The following is a 13,825-nucleotide window of genomic DNA, read 5'->3' on the forward strand; positions in this document are numbered from 1 at the left end:
AGATATTTGTCCTGTAATTTTTCTAGTAACTATAGTGTGTGTGTGTGTGTGTGTGTGTGTGTGTGTGTGTGTGTGTGTGTGTGTTTGGGAGGGTCACATGTTTGGAGGTCAGGGGACAACTTTTGGGAGTTGGTTCTTTCCTTCCACCATGGTGGACTTCCATGGTACAAACTATACAGAAAAGGAATGAAAATAACAGTGAAATATCCAGATACTTGGATTAGCTGCTCTAAGGGGATTTTTGTAAAGTGCTTGCTCTTCCACCTAGGCATTACCAGGGCCAGTGCAGTCAAAGCCCAGAGTTACCTATGTTAACCCAGTGTTTACTTTCTTTAGTGGGCTCTTTTTTATTTTTCTCTTGGTCATATTGACTCCCTAATTGAAATTCTCTGACCCACAAAGGCAAAAGTTGGAAGAACTTCTGCCTTGGGCTACTGGAGGGAATCCCTGCCTGACAGGTGTGTGGGTGGCTCACATGGGCCAAACTGCTCATCTGAAGACTTGTCAGTTAAATCTTTAAAGCACTAAATCTAATGCTATCTAAAGCTGAAATGGGGTCGGGGGAGTGAGAAGAACAAATGACAGGTAGGTGTAAGTGGCACTCACTGAGACTAGATCTGTGAAAAAATTTCTTCAGTTGATTGCATTCATGAGATAAAAACAGAAAGGATGGGGCTGGAGAGATGGCTCAGCGGTTAAGAAAACTGGCTGTTCTTGCAGAAGACCCGGGTTCAAATCCCAGCACCCACATGGCAGCTAACAACTTTCCGTAACTCCAGTTCCCAGGGGATCTGACAGCCTTTTCTGTCCTCTACGGGCATTGCACGACACGGGTGCATTTACATACATGCAGGCATTACACTCACACACAAAAACTAAAAATAATAAATTAAAAAAACAGAAAAGATGTGAACTCTGCCCTTATTTATAGACAATAGATTGCTTAACTATTTACAAGCTGAGAACTATAAATGCCTATACAGTAGAAGCTCTGATTACCCTTTTAATATACATGTTGCTCAGTATATTTGTCATCATATATTTTCTTTCTTAAAAAATACTTTATTTATGGCCGGGCGTGGTGGTGCACGCCTTTAATCCCAGCACTTGGGAGGCAGAGGCAGGCAGATCTTTGTGAGTTCGAGGCCAGCCTGGTCTGCATAGTGAGCTCCAGGACAGTTGGGGCTACAAGGAGACCCTGTCTCAAAAAGACCAAAAAATTTATTTATTATTTTTATTTTATGTGTATGAATGTATTGCCTGAATGTATGTAAGTGCACCTGTGTCATACAATGCCCGCACAGGTCAGAACAGGGTGTTGGATTCCTTGGAACTGTAGTTATGGACCTTTGTTAGCAGCCATGTGGGTGCTGGGAACTGAACCTAGGTCCTCCGTAAGAGCAACCAACCGCTGGTCTTCACTGCTGAGCTATCTCTCCAGCCCCTGGAGAGAGGTTTTAACTCTAGGTGAGACATGAGTGTAAAGCTAATCTTTGTAAATGATACAAACAGAGGGCATGCATGTCTGCATGTCTTCAGGCGAAAGAAGTTCATATCATTAAGTGTACATTCCTGAAGATTTTTTAAAAATCTAGTTCGACACTATTCCCTGCTCTCATCATTGCATTAGTTCAGTAATACAAGTACAGGTTAATTATAACCTGAGGTTACTAATGGAGGAGAAGTAGCTTCTGGGATTACATTTGTTTTACTCTGTCTGCAAATGTGTTATTTCTTCCCTCCTTCCTCCACCTCCCCACATCTTCATCCTCTCTCTGCCTCCCTTTCTTCTTTTCTACGTTTTTTTTCTTGATAGTATATATTAACAACAAAAGTGTTTTCAAAATATAAATTTTTAGAAGTGAAAATAAGACTTTAGAATAACTTCCCTCTATATTATATTACGTATTTTATTCTTTTTTACAACGTCTTAAGCTATTCAAAGAAAGAAAACTCAGTAAAAATTTCAGCTAACAGGGGTTTGGAAGTGTAGCTCAGCGGTAGAATGCTAGCCTAACGTACATGAGGACCTGGGTCCATCCCAAAGATGACATTTTTTTTCAAGTTCACAGAGTTCTTTTAATAAGACAAAAGTGCATTTAACTGACTTCAGACTCATGCAAATGAATCAGGCTTTGGATCATGTAATTTATTCTACCTCTAAATAAAATAAAAGTAAAATAAAGTAATAGAGAAACTATTTTAACCTGTACATGTTCAGAAACCCAACACATAATTTGAAACAAAAACTATGGAACTTTCTTGGTTCCAAGGAAACATCTTTTGTAAAAGTATACCAGCTATGAAGTAGTTAATGTGAGAAGAACTCAATAAAAACTCCAACAATTCAAACACATTTGTCTGGGAAAGTATTCTTCTGAATAAACTAAAACTAGACTGCCTTCTGTTCAATTTGTTTAAGCATTACAAGGTTTATTGAGTGTGGTGATATTTACATTAACAATTACAATAAGGAAGAAGGCAATATAAGGGCTTTATATATAGGAAGTGCTCAAATACTAGAGTAAAATGAACACATTACTAAATATATTGTAAAATAAAATTTCCTTTTTAATATGGGACTACTGTTAGCTATAGATATACTACTTAAGTATTCAAGAATTGTTCATTTTTTAACCTTATTAGCACAGCAGTGGGCAAATCACTAGGGTGTCTTCTCATCAAGTTATATAAACGCTACAGCTTTGATCTGCAGGTATTTTCTAAGTAATATATTGTTTGTACCTATTTTAAAGTATAAACATTTTATAAAGTAAAAAACCCACTGTCTTTCTCTGAAAATTAAAGAAAAATGTAATAGCAGCTAAGTACATTTTCCTGATTCCACTTAGTACTCCTGACCTTTCAGGATGACAAATACAGACTGTTTCTCCAGAGTGAGTAGGCTGCATGGAGCCATTAATCCCTCTGGTCTCATTCACATTTTCTACAGGGAATTCTATCTCGATGCAAGTTCAGTGCATCATCCAGTGTGGCATACTATCTCACTCTTGCTGTCTCATGTCAGTAAAATCACTGAGATGAAAAACAAGCTGTTTTCAGGTATATGTTTTATCTTGTGCTGGGAAGAGGAGAGCTAGAGGGGAAAGAAAGACAAAAAGAGATGTAACATGAATTGAGCTTCCAGGATGTGCCAGTCTGCTAGGGGTTTTATATTTATGACCTTACTGACTTGTTAAAACAGCCTTGCCAAATGGTCTTCCCATACAGAAGTGGATCTGCAGACTTTCTACCTCAAATTGACTTTCCCACACAATAGAACTGAGATGCAAATACAAGTTCATCTGACTCCAAAATCTTCCGTTGTCCATTACATGGCATTGTGAATAAATCTATTCAGCATCTTATATCCTAGGTTCAGAGTCTACCAGAATGTAAGGTCTTTAAAGGAGGTAACTTGCATTTTTAAACCTTGCATCCTTAGCATCTAGCTTTGTGCCTAACATGTAGTACCTCTGTAACAAACAGGCTTTGAACCTATGATCCTTCTGCCTCAACTTCCAGAGTAGCCGTGATCATAGGCCTGCAGCATCAGACCAGCTTCTAACCCATAGTACATCAAAATAGAAAATTCGAATGTGTGAGGAAATCATCAAACTAATAAGGAAAAACACTATTAAAGTCGGAAGGACTCTAGTCCAACCATCTCATTATTAAAATTGGAAAACTGGGGACTGGAGAGATGGCTCAGCGGTTAAGAACAGTGACTGTTCTTGCAGAAGACCCAGGTTTGAGTCCCAGCACCCACATGGCAGTTAACAACTGTCCGTAACTCCAGTTCCAGGGGATCCAACAGCCTCTTCTGTTCTCCGTGGGCATTGCACAACACGGGTGCACTTACCTACATGCAGGCACTACAGTCATACACATAAAATAAAAATAATAAATAAAATATAAAAAATTGGAAAACCAAGGTCTAAAGAGATTAAGCCACCTTCCTTTGGTTAAGCAACTAATTAGTGAAAGACTCTGAATTTGATTTCAAGTCTCGTCTTTATTCTCCTCTTTAACATGCTTACAAAACGTTCACAAACATTTTAAAAAAGCATGTTCATCAAATTTATGCAGGCTCCTAAGCATTCTACTCTGTTGAATTCATTCTGTAATTGCAAGTTATTCTTCATTTGTGAAATGTAATGGAGATTAAGAATACCATTAGCAGGGCTTAACAGACGGCACAGTATTAAGAACATTTGTTGCTCTTGCAGAGGACCTGGGTTCAGTTCCCAGCATCTTCATGGTGGCTCACCACTTTCTATAATTTCAGTTCCAGGGGATCCAACACCCTCTTCTGACTTCTGTGGGCTCTGCACTTACTATATGATGCACTTACATATATGCAGGTAAACTACTCATACACATAAAGTAAAATAAAGTATTAAAAAAATACCATTAACTTACAGAATGGAAACTCCATGAGAATGGGGTGTGTTCAACTGAATGTGCCTGGCACTCAGTAAATATATGCTGAATAAATGAATATATATTCTGTTCTTGTCAGGGATGAGCAAATTCTTCATAGATGTTGACAGTTATCATATATTGTACTAACAAATATTCAAATGAGCAAACACTTCAGTAAAATTTCTAAGAGAGCCAGGCATGGTGGCACATGCCTTTAATCTCAGTACTCCGGAGGCAGAGGCGGGCAGATTCTTGTGAGATCGAGTCCAGACCAGCAGAGCAACAGGGAGACCCTGTCTCAAAAAGACAAAAAAAAAATTGCTCAGAGAAATGGTATTTTTATTTCTCTCCCCTTTCTTTATTCCTTCATCTTCTGATGTATAGTGATAGAAAATAATAGCATTCAACTCATCGGACTGTTGTAAAGGAAAAGAGTTAATCTATACAAAGCACTTTGCATGATGTTTAATACAGTTAACCCTCAATAAACAATGGCTGTTAGCATGAATAGGATTTCTTCAAATGAAACAAATAATAGTCCATGTAGTGATAAGATGAAAGAAACCAAAGATAAAATTTGTTGTATACCTGGTGAAATGTCTCCGAATACATAGTTCTACATGGACTTCAAAGTTTGCAAATTATCTGAGAGTTGAAAGTTATACATATAACATCATAAATACTTAAAAGTATGCTGTTTAGAATATGATTTGTGAAGCTAATGGAGGCAGGTACTTTAATCACCCTTCAGATACGGTGATTATTCCTCGAATGTTGCTATAAGTAACATTCACAAAAGATCACCTCTCCACGAGCTCTTGTCCATTCCAGCACAGGGTGTCATTCTCGGCCACCGGGCTGTGGCTGCAGACATAGCCAGGCAGAGCACTGTAGAAACTGATGAAAGATTTCAACTTCTGAATCAGTTCCCTGAAAGGAAAACAAAATATCTGCACATCAGACAAAAGTTTAATTTCCTTATCAGCATGACAGAAAAGCTCTGCCAGGCTGATTAGAGCAATAAATGATTTTTAAAGATATTCTTGGCTATAAGGGCACAAATTAGCTTTTAAAAAAAAATCAATAGAATGATACTGGCGGAGGGGGGCTCCCTTCCATATAAGGTGTTGTTACTATCAGAATGATGATTTAATTCCAACATCCATTTTCTCACATGTTCAGCAGCTTCCATTTTTTTTTTTTTGTTCTGAATGCTGTTACCAACATTCTCAAAGGTGCTGATTACAAGGCACACTGGAGCACTACATATCTTTTGGTTTTTGAGTGTAATTGAGTGCACTGATTGTAATTTACAATGCTATTACCCTAGAGATGGCCCCTTTCCACATAGGCTTTGGCTAATGGTTGCAGGAATTGCAGGGTGCTCAGAATAGTATAAGCTTTATGAAATTCTCATGATAATATAGTCAGAGTAACTCACATCTGCTAAGAGAAGGAAGGTTGCTTTGTTCTTTGTATATTTTTTTTTCCTGTGAGGGGGAGCATAGGGGAGAGGGCTGTAATATATATTATGATTTATTTGCTTTCATTTTTATGCTGTTTATGATAAGAAAAGTGGGCATCAGAGACAGCATATGTATAATGCAAATGCAAATGTGCATGAACATACACACATAAATTGTAGCAAAATTTCTTGTCTACTATCTTGTTTCAACTGTAGATATATACACAGGGTAAGCTATCAGACTGGATACATGAATACTTTTATGAAAAAATATTTAAATATTCATGTAATACATGTCCAGTAGCAAACAAAAATAAATATAGTTTATTTTCTAAAGCAATGCCCCTAATATAAATCTGCAGTGCTATCCATTTCCAAGTGTACCTTAAGTCTACACAAAGATTTTGGATATGCTGGTCAGGGAATTTTATGGCAGGGGAGTAATTACTCAAAACTCTCTCCAGGCTAAGAATGGAGTGTCCTGATGTACAGGCCTTTGGGGGCACCAGATGTGTGAATGTCATTTCAAGGATAGTGGAAGTCATGAGCCCAGCAGTGTGTTTTAGGGTTGTTCCCAGATGGGGCCAAAATTGAAAGACTGGTGGACATGATCTGGCAGTTCATGTCATTTTCCATAAAAGTAATATTTTCTTTTTTTAAAATTTCATATTATTATTATTATTATTGGTCTTTTTGAGACAGGGTCTCCCTGTAGCCCCATCTGTCCTGGAACTCACTATGTAGACCAGGCTGGCCTTGAACTCACAGAGATCCGCCTGCCTCTGCCTCCCGAGTGCTGGGATTAAAGGTGTGTGCCACCACGCCTGGCTCATTAAATTTTGTTTATTATTTTTATGTGTGTGCATGTGTTGCCTGCATGTAGGTAAGTGCACCTATGCCCACGGAGCTCAGAAGAGGCTGTCAGATCCCCTGGGACTGGGGTACGGACAGCTGTTAACTGCCATGTGGGTGCTGGCATTCAAACCGGGTCTTCTGCAAGAACAACCAGTGTTCTTAACCACTGAGCCATCTCTCCAGCCCCCAAAGTACTATTTTCAGTGAGCAAAAGAGAGAGGGAGGGAAGGAGGGAGGGAGGGAGGGAGGGAGGGAGGAGAGAATGAATTTTCAGTAACATGACTTCAAAGGGTCAGGTCATAGGAAAGCCAGAGTGATGATGGACAGAACAACTCACAAAACGTTATTGGGACATATATTCGGCCCCATACTTGAATAGTTACTTCCTGCTGTGTCCATACTCACTTCCCAGACTGTGCCTGGTGTCTGAGCACCGTCAATCTCCAAAGAAGAGAGGCTCAATAGTGAGCTCTGGAAATAAAAGTCAGCATTACAGCTTCTCAAGAGGAAAAAGATGGGTTCAATTAACAGCTAATAGGAGAGATGCTCTGTTTTACAAGGTAATAATACAGTTCCCAAGAGTGGAAGCTGAAAGACTAAAGGCTGAGGCTGAGTAATTCCTTCTACTCTGTAAGGAAATGGAATGTGGGCATTAGTGTATGGGAAATGATGGCTTGCTTTAATGAAAGACTTTCCCTTAGGCCTCCTTGTACCTCTATACCCACTCTCATGAACATGGAACATGGGAAGACAAATAGAACCCATAGTAAGGCCCTCCATGATATCCCTAGAAGTTAAAAACAAAGGCACCAGGAATTTTTCCCTGCTTTTCAACCCTTGTAGTTCTTAGCTGATCTAAATGCCAAAGGAATGAGGGGCTGCAGTAAACCTAAGAGCTCTGTTTTACTATGGTAGGCCATTACCTGTAAGGGTCAAGATGAAAATCTTAGAAAACGACAAAGAATGTGGATGATGTAGCACAGTTTGGATCATCACATTCTAGAACTGAGGGAAACTCTTTTGAAACTTGAACTAAGTAACTTGGAGAAATAAAAGTCCATCCTACTTCATAGAGTATTCAGTACCTCCTTCATCTAGGAGGGACACACGAAACTGCAGATTTATATTGTCAATTTAGAACACAGTTTCGTTTAGCGGCCACGTCATCATGGTTGGATTCTCAGAACAGCTCTTTCAAACCTGTTATAAGTAATAGCTGACAGCTCTGGCTTTGGAGTCTGACCCGGCTGAGTTTTAAGTACCAGGTGTCTCTCACGTACCCAGGAGTGCAACCATAGACAAATTCCAAACTTCTCTGAGCTTTGGCTTCCTTTCACATAAAAAGAAGGTGATAATAGTATCATGTTCCAATGGTTCCAATGGTTGCTATGACGACTGTATGAGACAATGTCTTGTCAGGTGTTTACCATGTTAACTGAACCTGGATGCTCTTAACTGTTGAGCCAGCCTCAAAGCATACACTTTAAATGGATGAATTGTATGGTGTTGGCGATATGTATTAGGGTAGTGAAAAGGTAGTAAATATGTCTCAGAGAAAGGGGCTTGTATTCTGGGGGGGTTGGGGGAAAGGATGCCTTTTGGTAATTGAATGGAGACAGGAGAGTCCAAGAAAGCAGATTTGGAGCCTTCTTTTACTTTTTGAGATAGGGTCTCACTAAGTTGTCATTAAGCAGGCCTTGAACTTGTGATCTTCTTGCCTTAGCTTTTGTAGCAGTCGGGATCAAGGCCTGTAACACCAGGCCTTGCTTGAGAAGAGAAATTTATTTATTTATTTATTTATTTATTTATTTATTTATTTATTTATTTATTTCATTTTGGCAATTTTGAGACAGAGTCTCTCTGTAGCCACAGCTGGCCAAGAACTCACTTGGTAGACCGAAATTGGCCTCAATCTCACAGAGATCCTTCTGTCTCTGCCTCCTAAGGTCTGGAATTAAAGGCATGTGCCACCACACGCCGCCTAAGAAGTGAAATTTATAAGAGCTCCAACTTTAGCTCAGAGATAGCTATAAACAGTACTTAAGTTTATTTTTCCTTCACCTTTTAAAATAAAGTCTTTTTCACTGTAAAAGAAATATGTGTTCATTATAAGGAATTTAGAAAATAAAGGAAGATAGAAGGATAAAACCCATTCATAGTCCCACTAGCCAGAGGTAGCTTGTTAATATTTGGGTATATTGTCTTCTAGACTTTTCTCCCAAGTAGAATCTTGCATTTATTTCTTTGAAGCCTACTCTTGATACATTTCTTCTCTAAGTTCTTTCTAGGTCTCAGGGTATGTTAACTCTGTTAGAAGCTACTTAGAATCAAGGTGGATTTAACTAAAAAGGAATATCAGAATAATGAAATAGAGGCCGAGGATGTAGCACAGTGGGCGAGGACCTGCCTAGCACGTGCAAGTTCCTGAATTCCAGCCCCAGCTCCACAAACAGCTGATTCTTAAATAATTCCCTGGCCTTGTGGAACGAAGCAGAAGCAGTATCCATCTTTTGGAGAAGTAAAAGCAGGACTCTAGCACAGACAGCAAACTGGCCAATATCTCAGAGTCCCCCAAAGGACACTTTCAATATACAGACTGCTCCTTTATGCAAAATCTTCTGCATTACTGTGGGAAAATAATCCTTGGTTTCCAAAAGAAATGTGGACTCTTAAAAATAAATGCAATCATACTATTTTTGAGGGCAATAAAAGACTCTGCAAACTGTTGGAGAGTCAATGAGCTTTTCAAAGGACAGTGACAACAGGTGATAATGTCCTCTGACATCATGGCAACAGAGTGTGACAGGAGCAGTTTACCTCCTACTGAGTTTGCTGTGCCTTGTTCATTTCTCCTTTTCTTTCTTTTCCTGTCATCCATTCTCAAACTTGTTCTAGCATGAAAGCTGTGTGTTTTATTTTTATGTTTTCTTAACTAAAGCTTTATACTATTCTGTTTATAATTTTAAAAGATGAGTTGACTATTTCTATTTTATTCTTCCTTAAAGCAAGACACTTGAAACTATGTGGCATATTAATTTCTCTCATTTTATCTTTGTGCTGGTAGCCCATGACAAATGCAAAAGAATCTACCAGTGAACTAAGGCAGGCAGCCTATTCAACTAACTTGCCTGAGATGGGAGAGACAAGTTGTTTGAGGGAAATGTTCTTTGATTCCAGTCCCACTTTATTCATATATATATGCCAAACATATCATTGACATGGAGAGAGTAGAGTTTATGGCTACCTCTTATGACAAAACCCAACATTTGCTTACAGTAGTGTGCTTAGGAAAGATTCTCTTCATAGGATTCCATTTAGTATGCAAAATTGGGAACTAAAGGATGAAGTTCCTTTGCATGCATGAACCATTTGGAAATACTGTAGCTGGGTGCATGTGATTTTCCCAAGGGAGCTTCCATCATTCCGAAGAGGGCACCCCTTCTTCAGATGTGGGGGAGGAGACTGCCTTTGCTTTCTCACAATGATCTGCTTGGGCAGGCATCAAAGCAGTGATAATTGGAAACCACTGCAAGTAAAAACAGCCTTTCATCCCTGACTGCAGATCCTGAACATTTTACTTGCTACTAAGGCTCTTTTAAAATGTAAAGTAATATAACATTATTGTTTAAAAAATGAAAACACAGAAAAGTACATAATCCTAAATAACTAAAATTGGAACAGTACAAGATCATGTCTAATTCTGCTGGAGGGAGACTTTCACAATTTAACTCCTAACTACAACTTTCTGTCACTGCAGACACCAGCATACTTCTCTTCCCATTCCCTTTGCCCAGAACACCCTCATTTTTTCTTGTTTATCTCTTGATTTTCTGTGTCTGTCTTAGGCTGAGTTCAAAAGCTACCTTATCCAAGTAGCCCATACAACCAGGAGAGCTGCCAATTCCTCCATGTGTGACACTGTCACTCTTTAGTACACAGCTCTTTTTGGGAACTCAAATTCAATAGAAGCTATTATGTGTATATCTGTCTTTTGATTAGACTAGAGATTCCTCTATTCATCAGAACTTAGGACTGACACAATACTGAACATATAGATGGGGTTAAATTTTTTTTGAAAGAAGTCCTGTTTAGGGCAGGATAACTTCTACCAGACCTGAACCTCATTGACTCATTCAAGATATACTTGTTTTTTTTCAGATGACAGAAGAACCACTGATCTTACAAAGCTGCCTAGCAAAACTTACACAGATGTTGTTTAAGAGGGAGCAGGAATTAACCTTGATTTGGCACCAGGGAGCTAAGATCAGCTTTTGTGTTTTTCTTTCTATGTAATTAACTACTGTCACCTAACCCACTGCCCCTTTAGACCCAATCAGAGGAAAGTAGAGGAAGAAGAATGCTGTAATACTTAGATGTAATTCCACAATGGTGGAAGGACTATAGCTTTACCACAGGTTAGCAGTTGGAGCAGAAGTTTGGTATATAGAAGCTAGACTATTCAAATACAGATTCTGGATTTGGAAAAGGGAAAAATATCTCTTATGTATTCTACCAAATAGCATCTGGGATATGAGAACAATGCATCACAAATGAAGTGATGAAAGAGAAATTCAGAAGTGCAAAGGAGGGAAGAGGCTGATAACTGAGATGTGTCAAAAATACTGCAGGTGGAAAGGGCTGTGATGATCTGATTGCTTCTATTTTGATGTAGTCCTTGTGTGTGGTATTATATGTCCAGTGTTTTAAATTTCATGATAGATATTATCAGTATGTATTATTCCTTAAAGGAACCTTGATCTCCACACATAGACCACTGGGTGAGTATAAAATCAACTTTAAATTGAACTAAGCAATCTCTAGTTGTGTGTTGCAAACTACCCAGTTGGGGGCAGATAAAACAAACAGATGATTTTCAAATGCTTCCAAAGGGATCCTGTGTTTCTTTGCGTGCTGTTACTTTAATCGAGCAATTCATAATCAGACTCAGACAACTCGTTCACAACCTCCACAGGGTGACTACTACAATAGAGTTCCTTTCCAATTCTCAAGTTTTCAACCACGAACATAGCTTGGACATGGGTGTGGAAGCTTGCTAGATGCATACATATCCATTTTTCTGGACAGAATGAAATGCTGTGCAAACATACTGGGAAATGTATCGAGGCACTCACGCCCTAACAAAACAAATCTTTCCAGTAATATTGGACTGTGGAGTAGTGCATTTAGCAAAACATCATCTCAAACCCCTTTTCTTCTTTCTCCCTAAGAGGGTTTACAATGCTTATCTGAGAGAGTTAAATAAAGTTAGACATTCTCTTGTTGTTTTGCTTGCTTTTTTGTTCTGTTGGGGAATTCAAAAAGAAAAGCTCCATCTCAGACTCTAGTGCTTCAGTTTGCAAGAGAAACATCACAAGGCAGGTTCATGCTCTAACACCCCAAGGAGTTCTGTCTAACTGTCATTAACTCAATTCTATAGATTTTGTCAGTTTTTCTTACTACCCTTCCATTTATTTGGAAGTTGCGTACAAATTCAAAAATGACTCTAGGGGCTGGAGAGATGGCTCACTGGTTAGGAGCACTGGCTGCTCTTGCACGGGACCTGGGTTCTGTTCCCAGCACCCACATGGCAGTAACAATCATCTGTAACTCCAGTTACAGGGGATCTGGTGCCCTCTTCTGACCTCTGCAGGCATTGCACAACACGGGTACACATATACATGCAGGCAATACACTCATACACATGAAATTTTTTAAAAATTGCAAAACGACTCTAAACAAAGTATTATATGTGGCTGTGTGTGTGGGGGGGATCTGCTTGATCAATTTCTTGTTTTTTGGAAGATTAGCATCCAGATCCACAGTCCTGCTCAGTAATGGAAAAGGGAAAAGATCCTACGGACTCTAAGATAAAAGTCAGGGGCCTTGATAAATCTCTTATTTATAAATGTATCTGGACTAATAAGTTGATTTCATTTCATTTATTTTTATTTTTAATCTTTAGTTGAAACATAAAAAGTTGTACATATTGACAGAGAAATTTCAAAATTGGACTGGGTTGACACATTTATTTTGACAAGGCTCCATATGTGATTCTGTTACAAATTACTATATTTCTTCTTCCATGAAGCCTCTCCAGAACAGAGGTTCTGTCTTTCTGTGTAGATTGCCTCTATACTCCAGACATTCTTGGTTCTGTCTTTCTGTGTAGATTGCCTCTATACTCCAGACATTCTTGGTTCTGTCTTTCTGTGTAGATTGCCTCTATACTCCAGACATTCTTGGTTCTGTCTTTCTGTGTAGATTGCCTCTATACTCCAGACATTCTTGGTTCTGTCTTTCTGTGTAGATTGCCTCTATACTCCAGACATTCTTTCGCTTTTGCTTTTAATCAAGGCTATTTTCCTACTAGACTGACCTAGAGAGCAGAGATTGTGATTTTTTTGTGTTTTCACTGTCCAATATATATTCTAGCACTAACAGGTGTTTGATAAATTACTGTTGAATTGAGGGGCTGGAGAGATGGCTCAGCGGTTAAGAACACTGACTGTTCTTGCAGAAGGCCCGGGTTCGAATCCCAGCACCCACACGGCAGCTAATAAGTGTCCGTTAACTCCAGTTCCAGGGAATCTGATAGTCTTCTTCTGTTCTCCGTGGGCATTGCATGAGACAGGTGCACTTATACACATGCAGGCAATATATGCATACATAAAATAAAAATAATAGATAAAATATTTTTAAAAAATTACTGCTGAATTGAAACAAGATAGACATATATAATTTACTTCAGTCAGATATGGGAATGTTCTACTAGTTAAAATCAAATGTCCTTCACAGGCCGAAGTGAACTCCTCAAATGTTTCAGACCAAGAATGAAGACAGAATCATACACAAAGGATAGGCAGAAGCCAAAGAGTAACTTAATACATGGCCTAGTAAGACAGAGACAGAAATGTTATAAAGTACCCTAAGCTACACAAAAATGGCTCTCGCTCATTTTTGTGTCATAGGGAGACATGTTGTGGTTCTCAAGTAGCTCTGAAATTCCTTGATACTCTTCCCTCTGGGACGCAAAGCTTAATTTCCTTCCTTTGGAGTGTATTAGAATTAACGCTTACTTAT

The 13,825-nt window shown here is 38.8% G+C and overlaps 1 protein-coding gene across 2 annotated transcripts in view; it reads right to left on the minus strand.

Annotated features, from left to right (window-relative positions):
* The window catches only part of Gpc3 (glypican 3), a 433,306-nt gene that overhangs the window by 129,117 nt on the left and 290,364 nt on the right, over positions 1–13,825 (minus strand). For both annotated transcript variants that reach the window (XM_008826751.3, XM_029560452.1), the window contains exon 5: positions 5,230–5,355. In XM_008826751.3, coding sequence (XP_008824973.1) covers positions 5,230–5,355 — 126 coding nt within the window. The remainder of the gene's footprint in view (positions 1–5,229; positions 5,356–13,825) is intronic.

This window comes from Nannospalax galili, unplaced genomic scaffold (assembly GCF_000622305.1).
Source record: "Nannospalax galili isolate Female #2095 unplaced genomic scaffold, S.galili_v1.0 scaffold371, whole genome shotgun sequence".
NCBI lineage: Eukaryota > Metazoa > Chordata > Mammalia > Rodentia > Spalacidae > Nannospalax > Nannospalax galili.